This window comes from Globicephala melas, chromosome 2 (assembly GCF_963455315.2).
Source record: "Globicephala melas chromosome 2, mGloMel1.2, whole genome shotgun sequence".
NCBI lineage: Eukaryota > Metazoa > Chordata > Mammalia > Artiodactyla > Delphinidae > Globicephala > Globicephala melas.
In genome coordinates, this window is record NC_083315.2 from 20,358,858 (window position 1) to 20,378,683 (window position 19,826).

General features: G+C 39.6%; 1 protein-coding gene across 3 annotated transcripts in view; it reads left to right on the forward strand.

The window, feature by feature from the left end:
• USP6NL (USP6 N-terminal like) overlaps positions 1-19,826 on the forward strand; it is a 143,347-nt gene that overhangs the window by 93,604 nt on the left and 29,917 nt on the right. For all 3 annotated transcript variants that reach the window (XM_030836939.3, XM_060293314.1, XM_030836936.3), the window contains 2 exons: positions 9,526-9,606; positions 17,552-17,659. In XM_030836939.3, coding sequence (XP_030692799.2) covers positions 9,526-9,606; positions 17,552-17,659 — 189 coding nt within the window. The remainder of the gene's footprint in view (positions 1-9,525; positions 9,607-17,551; positions 17,660-19,826) is intronic.

A 19,826-nucleotide genomic window follows, 5' to 3' on the forward strand; every position in this document is an offset into this window, starting at 1 on the left:
CAGCGCCTGCACCTGAGCGGCTCAGTGCTACTGGGAAAAGACTCTCAACTGGGATGACTGGTTTTACTTTACATCCATGATCACAAACCTCAGCTGGATGTTTATGCTGCCTGGACATCATACCGCTTCCTCCTAGCGAATTTCTGCTCCCATTTTAACTAGTGCAGCTTCCCATTCCCTCTCAAACCTCCAGTACCTCCTTCTCTGGCCTTGCCCAGCCGATGTGCTTGCTTCGTGTTTCCTATTTCTTATCTCTGCACTGTCACACCAAGTAGTCAGTTCCCAGTGACCCACCCACGCATGTGATTGGTTGCTTAGCCTCACTCTCACATGTTCCCACTTCTTGGCCTTCAGAACCCCCTACTCTCCACATATTCTTCTTTCCTCACTGGCTGCTCTTTCTCCATTTCCTCCACTTGTTCCTTCTCGTCTCATAACTTTATCCTGAGCCCATGGCTCAGGCCTGGAACTTCTCTTTCCTGTCTGGATCTCCTCCTCGGTCATCTCATCTAGTCTTTTGGCTTTAAACGCCAGCCCCCAGACTGTGTGTGCATTTCAGTGTCTAGACTTAGTGTCTGGCTTACTCCATACACTCAGATGTCTTAAAAATGTCCAAACTGGGGTTTCTGTTATTCTCTTCAAATCCATCTGTGAACAAGCTTCCCATCTCAACCAGTGGGAGCGCCACCCTTCCAGGTTTCAGTCTAAAAACTTCTGAGTTGTGTTTGACCATCCCCACACCTCATGTGTCAGCTCGGCCTTCAGTGTGTGTCCACAGTCTGATGACTTCTCAGCATCCGCGCTTCTGCTGCCTGGTCTGCTGGAACCTCTCTTCTGGGGCTTCCAGCTCCTTTCTTCTGCTAGTGTCCGCTGTCTGTTCACCACAAGAGCCGGAATGATCCTGTTAAAATAAGAGAGAGCATGTCACTCTTGATGGGAACATCCTGCCTGCTCTCCAGCTTATCCACAGTAAAAGGGAAGGTCCTTAGAATGATCTCAGAACCCCTTGTGACTGGTTTCCGTGAGTCTCTCCTCTCCTGCTCCCATCTCTTGCTCACCCACCGACCTCCTCAGTGTTCCCCGACCAGCCCGCCATGTTCCCTCTTTCAGGCTTTTGCCTGGCTGCCTCCTCTCCTGGGGAGCCCCTCCTCCTACCCCCAAGAGCTACAGGGCATGGTCCCTCATCTCCTCCAGGTATTTACTGTATGACGCCACCTTCGGAATAAAGCCCTCCCTGGCATCTCAGCTCTTACGTTGGGAACTCCCTCCCCCCTGCATTTCAACTATCCCCCTCAGTCCTTTGTTTCTCTCTTTAGTACTCACACTGTTTCACTTACTCAGTATTTTACTTACATCTTTATTTTGTCTGTTTCCTCACTAGGATGTAATCTCTAGGAGGGGGGTTTCATCTGCTTTGTTCACTTGTATCCCCAGAACCTAGAGCAGGGCACATAGTACGTGCTTAATAAATGGTGGCTGAGTGAACGACCAGGTGAACATAAAGACTGTGTTATGTCATTAAACAGGTGAATTTAAAGGTTGGCGGAGCTTGTCCTTTCAAATGTTGACAGTGTGCTTTATTTGAGAAATGAGGGAGAAAAGAGTTGGAAGGTACCTTATCCATATTTGGCAGAATAAAAATCTGGCAACCCACTGTTGACTTTTCTCTCCAATGCCACCTCTCTTCCCCTTTCAAAACGAATTCCTGGTCCAGAAAATTCAGACATGTGGGAACCAGTAGCGTAGATGATTCAAGAAATGTGACAGTAAAGGAAAGAAGAAATATGAGACAAAACCTGGTTGGAGAATGCGTGCTTGAGGGAGGTTGTTTTTAATTTTGTTTTTAAAGACATTTGCCTGTACAGTAAAAGACCTCTTATCCAATGCAGTTAAAGTTATAATTAATGGATTGTTTGCTCTAAACAGTTTAATATAACAGGGAATCACTATGAAATGATATGCACACCTTAAAAATTTAACGTAAGACATAGTTTTATATTCCCTTGTCAGGCTTTTACTGGGAGTGGGGGTTCTGAGGCTGCCGACTGAGACTCCGTCCTCCCCTTGTCTATAAACTGCACTCATATCGTGTGGCCCAGTTGGTTTCTTTAAAGTGGAATGAGAACTTTAGACACATGCAGAGCAGTCTGAGGCTGGAAGCTTTTTAGTTTATCAGGATTTCCCCCAATTTTTCTAGTTTCAGTTTAGTTCATATGTTCTTCAGTGATTGCCTAGTCCTAATGGCCAAGGTCTGCCATTTCTAGGAAACTAATAAAAAATTCTGCATATTCATATGCGGCAATAAAATCAGTGGAAAGGATAGCCTTGTGGAAGCGTACAAGTGTTCATCAGTCTTCACAAAGCATCCACTTGCAACGTGTACTTCCTGCCTGCCGTTCGGGAAGACTTGTACACTGATGCATAGTCAGGTCATCGGGGCTTTTGTTCCAACTTTGCCAGTGTACTCCTTTTACATAAGGTAATTCTCTGTTTAAAATAGGGTGTGGAAGGCAGTCAGTCCCTCGTAAGAGGAGGGGTGTTGGTGTTTGCAGACTGCTTTGGATTCCCCCTGACAGTCACTGAAGCAAATAAACACACACACTTATTATATTTACTCTGCAGAGAACACTATTAATAATGGATTATATTGTTTCTTTGAGCTTATTGATGTTTTTAATAAGGAGGAAAGGATATGTAAAGCTATGAATTTTCATGGATTCAGCTACTCCTTTTTGCAGTGCAGTATTTTGCATGGCTTAACAGAATATTGGAGCCTTTTCAGATCTTTAAAAATTATATTTTAATTTTATGAGGTGTGAAATCTTGCTCAAAATACATGACTTTTCAATATCATTATTCTATCAAAACACGACTCTTTGCTTCTTACACTCCTTATCCTCTCCTGACCTCTGCTGGTGAGGTCTAGTTGTGCGTGCCTTGGGTCAGCTTTATCCTCAGCCACACATCCTAATATTCAAAAAAACATCTGAAGACTCGAACTTCAGTAGAGTTCTGAGCCTTCTTATTCTAGAAGAGAAGGCTATTTAATATCCATCCATGCACTGTGTATATGGGTAGCCTTTACTACCTATCTTATAAATCATTGTTGCTAGTGGGAGGAACATTGGACCCAATGCAAGGCAACTTCATACTATGTGGGTGATACAGCAGTTGTTAAATACTTCCTATTCAATTGGTCCTGTATAGGATTAAGGTATAGTCTCAGATCACTAGAGGTTGAATGATCTCAACCAAGAAGATATTGGTCCCATTTTTAATCGTTATACCCTCCTTACCCCAATAGGAGGGGCCAGTCCTGATTCAGAGGGGATGTGAATTTAAGATGATCAGGTATCAGGTTGCAAACTTCAAATGGAAGTTTAGTCCTTTCCTGAAAACAGCTCCTGGGGAAGAGTATACAACACCGTACCATTTCCTAATCAGTGGAGGTAATGGAGAGATAACAAAGGGAATATAGGATGGAGATTAAGACCTCTGCATCATTTTCCTTTTGATATATGTTGTTCTGACATTCTCAGGGGAGTAGAATTTTCTTATACTAGGGTCTCCTATATGATTTAAAAAATTTCAGTGATGAGCATATCTAGTACCCAGATCTGTCTAGTACCCAGATCTTAGTTTTGGAATACCATTCCCCATTAAAAAGAACCACTGTTTCTTTAAAGAAATGGATGATCTAGGTCTAGGATAGAAAAAAGTATAAAGTGAGCCTGAATTACATTGTGCCAGATCAGTCATGTCTAAAGGATCTGCCTGAAGAGGGGAAATCTCCAAGCAGGTAAGAGGCAGTCCAGCCAAATTGGGGGCAATTTGAGCTTCAAAAAGAATAATGATGATGATAATAATGGATTTTAACACATTGAATAAAATAGTCCTTTATACCTTAGTGATATTAAAAATGGGGAGGGACTTGAAAGGAAAAACTTTTTAATAGAAAAATATCAGTTAATAATATAGACAGAATCATAAGGAAAAAAAAATCCACCATACCATTTTACCACCATCAGAATCAGAATTGACTCAGACAGAGATTATAGTGGATGAGAAGACCACTGAGTAGAGCTGTTAAGGAACAGGATGTCCGTACTATCTCAAAGTGCACCACCCACATTACTTATCAGTTACACAAAGGAATTTCTCTATTAGTTAGTGGGAAACTTGGGTAAATACCAAGGGATCAGAAGTTGTATCATTGATAATGGTACAAATCAGCATGATCTGTCACTGGATGTGATGCCATAAGAAGAACACAAAATCACCTGTGTAATAGTCCCACCAAAATCTAGGGGAAACAGTTAGCAAAGCCAGATAGTGTGGACTAGACTCTTCAAAAGTCAACATCATGAAAGACAAACAAAGGCCAGGGGACTGTTCTAGAGCAAAGGGAACTTAAGAGATGTGCCAGTAAAGGCAATGTATGTTCCAGGGTTGGATTCTGAATTCCCCTCCCCAACCCACCTAAAGGAAAACAGCTTTAAAGAACGATTTTGGGACAAGTGGGGAGTTTGGTATATGGACCGTTTATTACCAAGTAACGGACCAATTTTAAATTTCTTGAAAGGGTGTAATAGTTTTACTGTGATTATGTAGGATAATGTGTCTTCTTCTTTGGTGTTACATACTTGAAATATTTGGAGTGTTCACGACGTCTGAGATTTTCTAATAGATCAGCGCCCCCCACCCCCCTGCAAAAAAAAGCCCTAATATAAATAGATTAAATCTGGCAAAATGTTAATAATTGATGGATTTTGGTGAAGCATATATAAGTATATGATGCATTGGTCTTCCACTCTTCTGTAGGCTTGAAATATTTCAATAAAAATTGGGAGAAGTAAGATGTCAGTGTATAAAGGCAACAGAGTTATTTAATATCAGCTTTGTATAGATTCCTAACCTCAGTAGTTTCACATTTTAGCAGCACTTTGAAAAGCGTTGCCAACGTGATGGAATGATCCATATCTTTATTATGCTACATTAGAGATACTGTTGTACTTATGTTTACTTCTGTATTATAGTGATCGAACTGCTATCAAAAGTACTTAGGATTTTGGTCAGTCTAGTCATATTCCTTCTCCTTCCCACCCCTCTGCTTCCAAGACCACAAAATGCTATTACATAATTGCTTCATAGTATTGTTTGCTTGTCTCTACTGATGTAAATTATGTTTAAAAATGTTTATTTAACTTTTCTTATACACCAGTCACAGTTTTAGGTGATGAAATTAAGAGTATATGAAATGGTTCCTGTACTCAAAGGAGTTCATCCTTTAATAATAATAATAATAAATTTGGGCATTTAGACCAACTAGAACACAAGTGGTGTTAGGTGCTATAACAATAATCATAATAATCCTCATTTTATAGATAAGGAAACTAAGATACAGAAAGATTACGTAACTCGTCCCAAATGAAACAGATAAGAAGGGGCAGAACTCAGGCCACCTGAGTCCTTAGTCCATGCCATGAAATGCTGAAGAAATAGTTTATTTTGCCTGGAGGATGGAGGAATTTGGAAAAGGTTTTGGACATTTGACTGGGTCTTGAGAGGATGCATAGGGTTTTGCCAGATGATGGTGAGGAAGAGCATCACAGGCAGATGAAAAGCAAACACTGGTCAGAGAGGCATGAAAATACATTGTGTGTTGGGAATGACAAATAGTTCAAGGTGGCCAGATCATAAAAGTAGCAGGGGGGAAAAAAAAAAAGTAGCAGGAAGTGAAACTAGAAGGTGAGTTTGGGCCATATTGTGAAGGGCCAACCGTGTAGAGATTTGAACTTTATTTGTAGCTACTGAAAGATTTTAAGCTGGGACTCACTTTTTAAAGGTCATAGCAGCGTGGAGGCTGGCTTGAAGCTATCCAGGGCTACCTGTGAGGAGTTACTGCCCTCATCTAGGGATGAGGATTGACAGAAAAAGGGCAGAGGGTGTGATGGAAGCGGAAGTGGATGGGACCAGCAGAGTGTAGGTTGGGTGTGGAAAGAAGATACAAGGAAGACTGAAGACAACCTCAGCTTCTAGGTTGATTGACTTAGCGGGTGGTGATGCTCTTAATTCGTAGTAGGAAAGGGAGGGGTAATTAGCAGCATGTTTAGGGAAATCGTTTTGGGTGTGCTGAGTTTGAAGTATCTGCTGAACTTCTGGGTGAGATTCTAACTTGCTGTTATATTCTAGTCTGTTTTGGTGTTACTGAGTCCATGGCAAGATGATGTTCCTTAGCCTATTTTTCTAGAGCATTTAAGTTTACATATGTCACATGTGTTTTCAGTTACTCCTTACCTCAGAATAAATTCTGGAGTTGTTAAGCTATAGCATGTTTGCTGATAAAGTATATTGTATCCATTTATTATAGATTCATGAGTGCATGCAAGTCTGGTGTAGTTGATCGGGCAGAGTTATGGAGTTAACACTTAAACCTGATTGAACTACTGATGTATAATTTAAAAATCCTACAGCCTGGGAGCTTTACCGAAGTGTATTTTTTTCCTTTTTTGCTGTAGGGGAAAGAAATGTATACTTAACGGTTCTGAAAATTGTGTACGTCTTTTTTATCCTTGCATATGAGAATGTGTAGCATTTAAAATAATCTCTCTCTATATATGATGAGCATTAGAATACAAAAATGTGCCTTTAAAGAAAAGAATAGCTATTTCTTAAAGTGATTTATTGACAATTTAATAGTCATGAGAATGAAAGATAGCAAAAGACCTGCTAGATCTCAGCAGGGTTTTTCCTAGCAAAGTGTATGTTATTGTACTCTTGGATGGGCTTGAATTATTTGGTGTTTTCCTGTTGGTGGAGAAAGGGATTGTGCTTTGAAGAAGTCGGGGGTGGGGGGGGGGAAGTGCAGAAGAACAAGAAAGTACCAAATGGCATCTTAGATCAATCTTAATTTTTCACAGCTTGGCTTTCTGTAAAGTAACATTTAGCAGAAACATTAATTAGATTTCAGAGCCCCACTGAGTTTTAAAATTAAACATATTTCTGGAACCATCTGTAAGATTTTATTACTAATAATATAATGAAGAATATGCTTAATCTTTTGAAAAATGAGAATCATAACAGGGTATCTTTTGCTCACAAGTGATCATCTTTGGTTATGAAAAAACCATCAAAATTTTTAAGAGTAAAGAAGTAATTAAAGAGTTTTAAGGATATGCCTAAAAATAAAATTTCATAAAATTATTCTGATTGGTGAGAATCTTTTCCTAAATTCAGGACTTTCTTTGGGATTTTATGCTTCTTTTGAATCTAAAAATATCAATGGTGGGCCCATGCCATCTGCCTGTTTGAGGCTGGATTGAAGACCGTCGATGAGGAACTATTGCTTCCATCCAGGAACTGTGATCCCCGACGAGAGCAGGGACATGATGGAGGCAAGAGCGTAGGATATGGCGGCCTAGAGCGCAGGTCCTGGGGCCACGCTGCCTGGCCTTGAACTCACCAGTTGCGGGAACTTGGAGAAGTTGATTAGACCCTTTGTGCCTCTGTTTCCTTATTTGTAAAATGGGGGTGATTGGGCTTCCCTGGTGGCGCAGTGGTTGAGAGTCTGCCTGCTGTTGCAGGGGACACGGGTTCGTGCCCCGGTCCGGGAAGATCCCACATGCCGTGGAGCAGCTGGGCCTGTGAGCCATGGCCGCTGAGCCTGCGCGCCCGGAGCCTGTGCTCCGCAACAGGAGAGGCCACAACAGTGAGAGGCCCACGTTCCAGAAAAAAAAAAAAAAAAATGGGGGTGATTATACCTACCTCATAAGGGTGTAACGAGCATACTTTTTTTTTTTTTTTTTTTTGCGGTATGCGGGCCTCTCACTGCTGTGGCCTCTCCCATTGTGGAGCACAGGCTCCGGACGCGCAGGCCCAGCGGCCACGGCCCACGGGCCCAGCCGTTCCACGGCATGTGGGATCCCCTGGACCAGGGCACGAACCCGTGTCCCCTGCATCGGCAGACGGACTCTCAACCACTGTGCCACCAGGGAAGCCCACGAGCATACATTTTTGAGCATAAAATGTATCCTCAGAACCATTTTCTTTCCTGTGTAGTCTTCCATTTCATTTACTTTTTAGATGCACTTAATACACTTAGGCCTTCTGAAAAGACAATGCTGGGATCGAGGAGCATTAACAAAATAGCAGAATCTCAGCTCACTCATAAGAAAGAATTCTGTTGAGTTTTGTTCTCATGAAAAGGTCATCATTATTAGTGGACCCTGCCGGGCTCTGTTCCAGGCAGTGGGGAAGCAGCGAATATCTCGGCCTTCGTGGATGGAGTAGTCAGGGGGGAGGAGGTTAGGTGTGCGGCAGCGAGGGGCCTCCTAGGCTGAGCCCCCAGAGGAGAGGACTTGCTCACCTGGTCATGGGCACAGGGGTCACCCAGACTTCTTGGCTGAAGAGGGTGTTTTTTCCTGCCTGAAAGGGCAGAGTACACATGGATTTTCTGAGGGTAGCTGGGCTCCCAAAGTAAAGGGACAGAGGGCTGTGCACACCCAGTTTTTTCTAAATGTATGAATCAAGTAAGTTACTCTACCACCATAGGAGTGAATAAGAGATTGGAGAGCCCACCCGAGTACTTAGGAAAAATGCCCTTCTCCTTGAAACCAAAGAAGTGCGGAAGAAGCCTTTTCTCTGCCACCTTCCCCGTTTCCAGCTTTGCCCCAAATCTTAATTTAGTGTGACAGCCAAGACCCCCACCAGTGTGTTCAGCCTCAGCTCCGGATGGTTCCTTTTTTACCCCCTACACTGCCGCATTGTCGAAGAAGTACATCTGTCCATGCTTCTCGGAATGTTCTTTCCCATGTTGCACTTGATAAAAACCTTAACCCTCTTCCAGTCCTTCATTTATACTCGCCTCCTCTGACGCCCCTGGGTGGGTTCGACTGCTCCCTCCACAGAACTTGAGTCACCGTCTCTGCCTCTAGGTCACAACACTGCATATTCCATGTCGGGTACCCTTAGCAGGCGGTGAACTTGCCTTGGGACAGCAACTATTACCTATTTTTGTACAGTTTTTCACTAACGTAGTGCTAGTTATATGATGATCTCCCCCCAGTAATACCCAATTCTCCTTTACAAAACCACCTTTGTCACCGAAAACATTAAGATGCCAGAAATCGGTAAAATGTGAAAGAAGAGAATGGAATTTTGAAGTTGTGTTTTTGATGCTTCATAAAAATATTTCAGACTGTTTTAAAATTTCCTTTTGGCTTAAATTTGTAGAGCAGCCAGTGTTTTCAGTGATTAAAATGTTAGAAAATTTAAGTGATCCCTTTCTCTTTACCTGTCCCAATGGAGCATCTCCTACGTGTCTTAACGTCGGCGGGGGGATACTGTTGACACAAATGTCATCAATTATACAACTTTAAAAAAAAAGTTAGGATATTTGCTGTCCAATATAGCATAACTTTTTTAGTAGTCCTTTTTCAGCAGCATTTTCCTTGACAGTTTTTTGTAATTTGTAAGTAAAAGAAGCCTGAAACAAACAGTAACAATGAATTTCAATTTTATTTTTAGCAAAAGCACCTGGAAATTGAAAGAACTACTAAATGGTTGAAAATGCTAAAAGGATGGGAAAAATACAAGAACACTGAAAAGGTAATTAAGAATGTTACTTCCTTATGAAACTATACAAATTCAATGTGGATTTTCCCAGTAAAAGTTCCTCTTTAATTGTAAGAGTATTATGTTCATATTCTTAAAAAATTTTTAAGTGTAATTTAATTGAGTGGAATGCCTCAAATTAGGAGTCTTTGTGCTGTCACAGAATAGCCAGTTCAGATGGGTTGCAGGAATTGAGAGGATGTGGCGGACAGTCCAGAGGCCAGCTGGCTTTCGGGGATGATTGAATTCCTCTACTTGGTTATGTTGCCTGTGATTTCGTTTCTTTCCGTCTCTCTTCTCTGCCTACTTCAGTGTCGGCTTCCTGCTGAGCTTGGCTTCCCTTTGGGATCAGGATTATTGCCGTCATTCCAGGCTTTGTACCCGCCTGTCTCTCTGCTCAGAAGGAGAGAGGCCTGGCCTCTGAAAGCTTTCTGTGAAGCAGGAGCGTCTCCTTGTCCTAAAGCTTCTAGCAGACCACCCTCGCACCCCGCCCCAGATCTTTTTACCCCGCATTGACTCTGTGCTGTTTTGAATCAATTTGTAAAAATGCATACATCTATTAATATTCCTACTAATCTAATCAGTAGGAATTCCTACTAATTCCTACTATTCTTCCTTAAATATTGGGAAGCTGTGAAGTTCCTAGTGGTGTAAGTTTTCCAAAATTCTAACTTTTGCTTGAAAGGGCAGATGTTATCAGGGGCAAAAATACTGTCAGGTATTTTCCTTAAAGTGGCTTACTTCATTTATTTTTGAGAAGAATGTCTGCTAAGTACCCAGTGTCAACAACCACGATTGGCTGGTCAGTCGTTCTTTCAAGTAATGACGGTGTCCGTGACCAAAGCAGTTGGTTCAGATCGCGATTCATACAATTTCATAAATGCTCTTTCTTGAGGCCGACGCTCTGCTCTGTGTGCGTTCCACCTCATCTCTCAGAATATTAATAAGACGTGTGTGTATTCAGGATTGAGATTGAATGAAATTAATAGTCTCTACTGCTTCGTCAAGGGCATTCCTAAGCGAACTGACCTCTTTTTTAAACTGTGAGGAAAGAATGCAATGACTGCCAGCACAGTGCTTCCTCTGCCTCAGTTTGTGTTGCGGTGCCAGGGGCTTCACCACCATGGCTTTTGTGCTCCCAGTGCCAAAGTCAACATAGGGAAAGAGGCAAATAATGGTTTAGTATCATTACAAAAATAGTCTTGACCTCATGGCCCATGCCTTGAGAACAGCTGACATCTAAGCCTCGGATTCCTCATCTATAAAGTGGAGATAACAATACCCATTTCGAAGAGATGAAGATTTAATGATTTCATGCATATAAAGCACTTGGCATTGCACCTCGCATATAATAAGCATTCAATAGGATTGACTACTGCTATCAGTTTTTTGAAAGGTTGGGCAGTAAAAAATACTTAAAGGGAAAAAAGAAATCTTCCATAATCCTACAGCAAAACACTGAGCTGTTAGGATTTTTGTCTGTTTCCTCACACTTTTTTTCCATGCATTATATATTTTTTTCCTTTTTACATAGATACAAATTGTTGTGTGTCAGCCTTTACCAACAAGAATTCCAGGGAGCAGCAGTTTCTTGGGGTCTAACGGGTATTACACAAAAGCATTGTTGCCTAATGGTTAAGCAATAGACTATCCTAGGTTCAATCCCTAGCTCTGCCACATTACTAGTAGTATGACCTGGAGGAAGGTATTTAACCTTTTTCTGCCTTAGTTTACTTGTCTGTAAAATGGGGGTAATCACAATACCTCCTTCACAGAGTCGTTCTGAGGATTAAATAAGTTAATTCATGTAAAGCACAAAGAATAGTGTCTGATACTTAATATGCAGTCAGTAAGTGTTGTTTATTATTACATGAGAAAGGGGCTCTCTGGTTAAATAAAGTTGGGGTAAAGCTGAACCGAGGTAAGCAGGTTTCTTTACTACAGGACGCCTCATCATCTTTAATATTATAACGTGGTAGAAATTTTCAAGAGGGACCTTAAATTGCATGACACTTATTCAGCCATGGAAATCTTTTTGTCATGGGGTATCTCACAGGAATAAGGTCACTCTTCTTTTTGAGCATCCTAAATATCCCTATTTAAATTCTATTAGACTCTTACTATTTTATTTCATCAGGAGTAAGTTCATTTCTGGGTTGCTGATTTCATTAAGGTGCTTCAAGAAGAATCCGTTCAGAGTAGGATGTTGGTCATGACCCCTGTGCTCTTGTTTAACACTCTGCTTCTCAGACTGGCCTAAAACTGACAACTACTTCACCTGACATCTTTGTGGAAAGGTCTCTCAAGCGCTAATTACAGGATCAGTTTTGATGTGTTGCACCTACACTTTCGTCTCAGCTTCAGTTCAATAAAATATTTGTAGAATTGTGTGGCTTTATACATATGTCTGAAAGTATATAAACCTCTGTAAAAATGAGCATTCTACTGGGCTGTTAGGCTCACAGCAACTCTGGCTAACATACTTCCCAGTAAGAGGGATTTTAGTAGAGCTCTTCCTTTCATGAATAATTTTAAAGTATTTTCCCACAGCTATAATGCTAGAGTTATTTGATGATATATATGGTCCAATCTGGTATGAGGTAGAATGTACCTTCTAAAAGAATGCTGCTCTCAGTTCATACCCAGTTTTAAGTTGCATTGAAGTTAAAAAGTAGTATATATTTTTCTTCTCTTCCAAAGGGAGGTATAAGTTTTCTCTCAACAGACTCCTTACTTATGTAGTAGTGGTACAAAGAAGTATCTAAAAATATCTTTAAATAAAAATATATAGCTCTGATAAGAATATTTGAATTTTTAGAATATAAGATTTAATGAAAAATAGTTGCCATTACAGTTGCCTGTGTTTTCACAGTGACTGCCCCCTATGTACAGTCATAGTGTATTTTTAAAATACAATCTATTAAATGAAGAGATGAAGTTATCTCTGCTAAGTAGAGGCCATTCTGATTTAACTAGCCATTATTAATTGTGTCTAAGCTCTGTCACAGCAGAGTTCCTACTACAGATACACATTTTTTTTTCTGGTTAAATAACTGAATGGACCTTTGTTCGTCAGGTAACTAACAGACTCATATTAGCCAACATTTGATTGTACTGATGTGAAAATGGAGGCACGATGTTTAGAAATAAATTTCTCAAGGCCATTATTAGTGACAAGCAAGAGATGCTACGTCCAGATACCATCTGTTTGCTAGCTCTCCCTTTCGGTGTTCGTCAGTAAAAGGCCGGAAGGAAATAGAAGGTGGTTGTAAGAGGCATGAGGGCCTTGTGGATTCTAAAGCTTTCAGATCCAGACTCAGGAGACGTGGGCCTATTTGGAGACAGAGACGAAGGGACCAACGGAGCAGGGACGACGGAAGGAAATGAAGGCAATGAAGAGCACAGGCAGCTCAGAGAGTAAACTTTTGCCTCCTGGAGTTCACTTGCAGTTTTGATAGTCCCACCAAACTGAGCCAAACTTGCTGGGCTGAAAAGTTTACTCGCTCGCAGCCATGCTGGCACGCACTGCACATTTATCACTATTTTGAAACCAGTAAGGTTAGAAAGACGTGTTGAAAACATTAGGTCAGTTGATGGGAAAAAAAAATTGTTTTTTTTTAGTTGATGGATTTTTAAATGCATCTGTGTGACTGAAATAGACCGCTTGATTTTATTGGCAAGTGAACAGAGATCATACCCATAAAATAAAATTGTAACAGAATTTTAAAGGTAGTACTTTTCAGATTGGAATATTAAAATCCAACATATAAAAGTTCTATATATATCATGATTGTTCAGACTCTGATCTATGAAATCTGACTACTTGAATTTCAGTTCTTCTTCCACAGTGTATTAGTTGTGTGACTGAGGTTATTACTAAACCTTTCTACACCTGATTTTCTCATCTGTAAAATGGACATGATAAGCACTGTACCTACCTCTTTAGGAATGTAAAAATACTACGAGGAATACTTTGATCTAGAAACATATCTCAGCTCCTAATAAATAATCATAAAATGTTAGTTAGTGTAACTGGTGTTACTAACATTGCTATTACTGTTTGATTTATCACTATCTTTACCCTCGTCCCCATCCTCATTTCTCCTTCCTGGAAAATTCCTGCATATCCTTTATGTTGAGTTTGTTGTCATCCTCTCTAAAGGAAATCTTTCCTTACTCTCTCCCGCAGAACTCACCCCCCTTCCTCCATTATAGTATCTCTGGTATAGTCTCGGGATGAGAGCCCCGGTGTTGGACCAATAAAGAAGTGACCATCACAGCAGATTCACTGCCCCTGCCCCCAACACCTTTATCCCTAAACTGTTTCTTGTTCCCCTTAGAATCTCGTGTCTATTCCATAAGGGCCAGCTGCCCCCAAAATCACTCCCCCAGATTAGACAGCGTGGCGCCTGCCATTCTCCCATTACCACCCAGGCCCACCTCTGGTGGGGGTGATGTCTATCACGACTTGCCCCTCAGGGTGTGATACTCAGCTCTGATAGGAATTAACATATGTGACCTTATTACAAAGGATTATGTTTATAATTATATGATTCTATGATTATCTTCCCCACTACACTGTGAACTCCACAGAACTTTTTCAAGTTTGTATCCATAGTACGTAGTAAGCATTGGCCACAAAGCAGAAAGTCATTACAGTTTCTGTTTACAGTGAATGAACGAATGTTGTTCACTTTTGAGTTGGGATGACCAGCTGTCCCCTTCTACTGATAAATTCTACTGCTTTAATAAAGTTGTGATCTCTAAGGGGCAGTGTGATTTGGCAGAAATATCCTGAAGCAGGAGCAGGAAGATGGAATTCTTGGCCTAGGCAGGCCACTTCTTTGTCCCTTGATTCCCTTCCTTTTAAACTGGAATAGCACCTGCCCTGCCGACATTACAGAGCTGTCCTAGAAGGTGTGAGATACTGCTTTGTCAATTGAAAGATTCTCAACAAATGAAAACTGTGCTACTGTTCTGGAGAATAAGCAGATTTTATTATAATTGTTGTGCTTTGATACGATTCCTACTTTGTTTTACAAAATTTCCAGAATTTCTACAATAGTTGAAAATTTGTGAGGAAAGATCTGTAACCACAGTGTCAGTCTGTCATGTAACAGTAGAAGTATTTGAAAAATAGTAACTACAATTTAAAATGCTTATTTTAAGATCTCATGATTTGATTCTTTTTCTACTGTATCTTACTTTGTATACATGTTTCATCTCTTTACCTTTCACAGCTTGAATCCAGATACATCCCTTTTTATATTCCTTTTGGGTTTTGATTATAATTTTATTTTATTTTACAATTTTATAATTTTATTTTTAATGCTTTCTGCTCTTCAATTTCATTAATATTTTCCATTCCATGTATTTTAGTAAGTCCAGTTAAGCAGGACAGTAGATATACTACATAACACCATGGTTTTAGAAAGATGGTCTTTGCTTTTTATAAAATATAAAATCAGTATCTTCTACTAACTGGTAACATCTTCTGTGTGTCTTTGGGCAAGTTACTGAATCTTTTTGTGATTCACTGTCAGCATTTGTAAAATTGGGGTAATAATATCTCATAGAATTATTAATATCATTGAATGAGACAACATATGTAAATAGTTTTAAAGAGTTTCCTGTACATAGTAAATGCTCAGTAAAAGTTGGTTTTAACTGTTACTGTTGATGATGATAATGACAGTGCATCAGAGTTTCTTTTTGAGCCTTTTCTAGACGTGCCTCATTTTTCGTTTTATCCGTGGAATAACACTAGGACCATTAATTTTTCCTTTCTACCTGAAATCTTTCTATCATTTCTTCTTCATTGAATCATGGCAATTTAATGTTTTGTTTTTCTAAATCTAGATTTAACTTTAGGATAAACAATGAACGGTAATTTATGTACAGTTGGTGAATACAGAATTGAATGAAAGCAGTAAATAATGTCCAAAACCTTTGTAAGTGATACAGTATAAGAAATGCATGTGGTTCCTATCTTACTCATTGAAAAACATCCATCTAATGGACATTCATGTCCATCAAAGTTTATCTGTTTACCTGCCATCATGTTTTACTTGACTGTCAAAATTTCACTTTTCACATTTGCAATAATTCCCACATTCTGCTATTCATATTAATTGCTTTCAGTTTAACATCCTTACTCTAGAAATTCAGGAGATAATTTGAAGTTACTTTTAGTGGATGATATTCCTTTAAAAAGTTAAGTTTAGGGGCTTCCCTGGTGGCGCAGTGGTTGAGAATCCGCCTGCCGATGCAGGGGACACAGGTTCGTGCCCCGGTTCGGGGAGATCCCACATGCCGCGGAGCGGCTGGGCCCGTGAGCCATGGCCGCTGAGCCTACGGGTCCGGAGCCTGTGCTCCACAATGGGAGAGGCCACAACAGTGAGAGGCCCGCGTACCGCAAAAAAAAAAAAAAAAAGTTTATCATAATTTTGAAATGAATATAGATGATAAACTTTCTTTGGAAAGTAAATCTTAAATTCACTTTTTTTTAAACCACACTGTTTGCAGTTAATGGTGGTAAATGTTTAGTACATGGGAAATGTTGAAGAAGCAGAGTCCAGTTTATACAAAGCCTTTCTGTACATATTCTTCCAGTTACATCTACCGCATAAGTTAAAACTTCAGTGTTTCTAGTCACTGTCTGCTGGAATTTCAAATTTGAGACTTACTGTGTTTATACCAAGAGAACAAAACTGAGATTATGTATGTAATTATCTGATTGAATCAACTTCACAGTATTCAGTGTTTCACAGGAAGAGTTATTCTATAGTGTCACTGATTTAAAATCACAGTTTCTTAAAGCTACATCATAATTTAGTTACTAAAGATTTCATTTTTAAAAATCTCGTATAATTGTAGAAGTTGAAGCTCTGCTTATTAGTTCATAGCTCGTCAACATCTCAATTATTAGAACTTGCATCTTATTTTCTTGGCCGTACTACTTCAATATATTATTTTGATCATAAAGGTAACTATGTACTTATTCTTACCTCGCTCCTGAAGCTTCTGCCGTAATTTGTTTAATCATCTCCTTTTAAGTTTCATCTACTTTTAAGTTTCAAAGTTTCCTTATGCACAACTTTGTAACGAGCATAATAGGTTTATATGTTATTTTGAGTACGTAATTAGCCTTGAGAAAAAAGATATAATTACAAGAATATGAAGAGGTATGGTGAGTCTTAAGATTCTTAGAGTGATGGCAGTGTACTTTCAAGGACCCAGAGTGTTAATGATGCTGATGATTTATACCTAATTTCATTCAAAGATGATGATGCTCCTTCTTGATGGAAATTTATCACTATTTTTGTCTGGTCAGATAGGATCAATGTCATTAAGAAGAGGACAGAGGTTTTCCTGAAGAAACGCTCCAGAATTGGGAAGAGGAGAGGGAAGAGGGAGAGAGTGTGTGTTTGGGGGGTGGAGGTGGACTTGAATGAAGACTGTAGGTCACATTGAGTTATGAGAAGGTTCTAGAGAGACTCTACCCTCCTTGAAGGCACTTTGACACAAGAGAACCCTTTTGCTATTTGGAACCTTTTAGATGTAGGAGGGAAAAAGAAGAAAATGTGTATCTAGTTAGTTATATCAATGGGGAGTGTGTAAGTCAGATGTTCACAACTTAAAGAACAGCACTGATTGTGCTCTCGTGCCACTGAAGGAACACCTTTGCAGTGTATGAAAATAACTAATGTACTGGGCATACTTAACATTTTCTTGTTTATTCTGTGCTTTCTCTGTATATGCCTCCCTGTTTGGATCTGAAAAGTAGAGATGAGAGGATCCAAATGTGCCATGTTAAATTGTATCAATTATGAGGAATCCTTTGAAAAGACAAGACTAATAAATATTCATTAGTTTGATTTAAGGGACTAGTCTAAGCTTTGTCAGTTTGTAACTTTCAATTTATGTTTCTTTTAATAAGTTTCATAGGAGAATTTACAAAGGAATCCCACTCCAGCTCAGAGGGGAAGTCTGGGCCCTCCTCCTGGAGATCCCGAAAATGAAGGAAGAAACCAGAGACCTATATAGTGTGAGTACCGAGAGCCAGCCTGTTATTTTGCAACGATCATTCAATGTTGGGGCATATTTGTAAGGAAAATTGACTAACACCTGGTTGTAGCTACTCATTTGCAATGTAGTATTAATAATAAAGAGATTTACAATGTCACTTTTAGAGTTTTGGGGAAAATAACAGCAGAATTCAGTTTATCCAATGGCTGCCTGTGTATGATTGACTGTTTTCTTCTTCTTTCCCCTAAGATTGTTACAGTATTCTAGGTTTTATTTTTTATTTATAAAAAGTTAAACGTTTCACTCAGTGATCAGTAATGCTTTCTGTATATTAGTCAGGGCATTAAATTTACCTCCTTGTCATCTCAGCTATACCCTTTCTAAACCTAAATTTTATATTAACCTTTGAAAGGAATAAGAAACATATATCTAAAAATAACTTTGTGCCTTAGAAAAAGTGTTCAATGTCACTAATAAAAAAGGAAATGTAAATTTAAAAAAATTAAAAATAAAAATAACTTTGAAATCTCAGAAAATGTATATAAATAGAATAAATTAAGATAGAATAACTTATAGAATAACTTATATAATTATAATTTGAAATAAAGACAAATTATAATAAAAATAACTTTGAAATCTGTTCCTCAGAAAATGTATATAAATAGAATAAGACCGAATAACTGAAATAAAGACAAATTATTTGTCACTTAAACCCAACACCAATTATAAAAGGGGCTTTGGAATGCTCTTTTGATATTTTCATATTTATGTATAAATAAGCAAAATTTCATCAAGATGTAAGGTAACAGGGCTTCCCTGGTGGCACAGTGGTTGAGAATCCGCCTGCACATACAGCGGACACAGGTTCGAGGCCTGGTCTGGGAAGATCCCACGTGCCACGGAGCAACTAAGCCCGTGCACCACAACTACTGAGCCTGTGCTCTAGAGCCCGTGAGCCGCAACTACTGAGCCCGCGTGCTGCAACTACTGAAGCCTGTGCACCTAGAGCCCGTGCTCCGCAACAAGAGAAGCCACTGCAGTGAGAAGCCCACGCACCGCAACAAAGAGTAGCCCCCGCTCACCGCAACTGGAGAAAGCCCACGCGCAGCAACAAAGACCCAATGCAGCCAAAAATAAATAAATTAAATAAATAAATTTTAAAAAAGATGTAATAAATATTGGTTAAACAGTTACTTGTTTTTTATGATGTAAAGAGTTTTTAAATTAGTTGTTTGGACCCTGCACAGAATATAAGTTTTGTCTCAGGATTTTAGAGTTTCAAATTATTTTAGATGGTTGATTACATATTTGCCTTTAATGTCATAGTTTTAGAACCAGTATTGAAAAATGATATCTGAGAGAAATATTTAAAATCTAACCCCAGCCCCTAGTATAGTGTGCCTCTCATAGTGTGGGTGCTCAGTAAATAATTTATTTAATTAATAAAGAAGAAAATTTTACTTACCATGCTGTTTTGGTTTCCTGGGGCTGCCATGACAAAGTCCCACAAACGGAGTGGCTGAAAACAACAAACATTTATTCCCCTGCAGTTCCGGAGGATAGAAGTCTGAGATCAGGGTGTCAGCAGGGCCATGCTCCATCCCAAGGCTTTAGGGAAGAACCTTTCCTTGACTCTTCCTAGATCCTGGAGTTGCCGGCATCCCGGGTGTTCTTTGGCTTGAGGCTACGTCACTCCAGTCTCTCCCTCTGTCCTCAAGTGGCCTTTCCTTGTGTGTGTCTCTGTCTCACCTTCTAAGGACTCTAGTCATTGGATTTAGGGTCGACCCTAATCTAGTATGACCTCCTCTTAACTTGACTACATCTGTAAAGACCCTATTTCCAAATCAGGTCATAGGCCCAGGTTCTAGGTAGACAGGAATTTGGGGTGGATGCTATTCAACCCAGTACATATGCTAATATTAGAACTGTGGTTCAGGCTTTTTCTACATAGAATAAAATTATCCAGTTACTGTATATCCAGTATACAGTAACAAGAGAAGAAATGACTTGCCCACCAGTCATTTCAAGCTTGTAATTTTCAGCGCTGTCATAAGCATTATTTTTACTACTTGAGATTCCTCTAGCATTTAACCAAGTCTTCCTTTCCCAGTTACTTTCTTTTACTCTTTCTTTGCAAAAGTAGTATAAATTGCTGTCCTGAAATGGGAAATTCAATGGGAATAAAA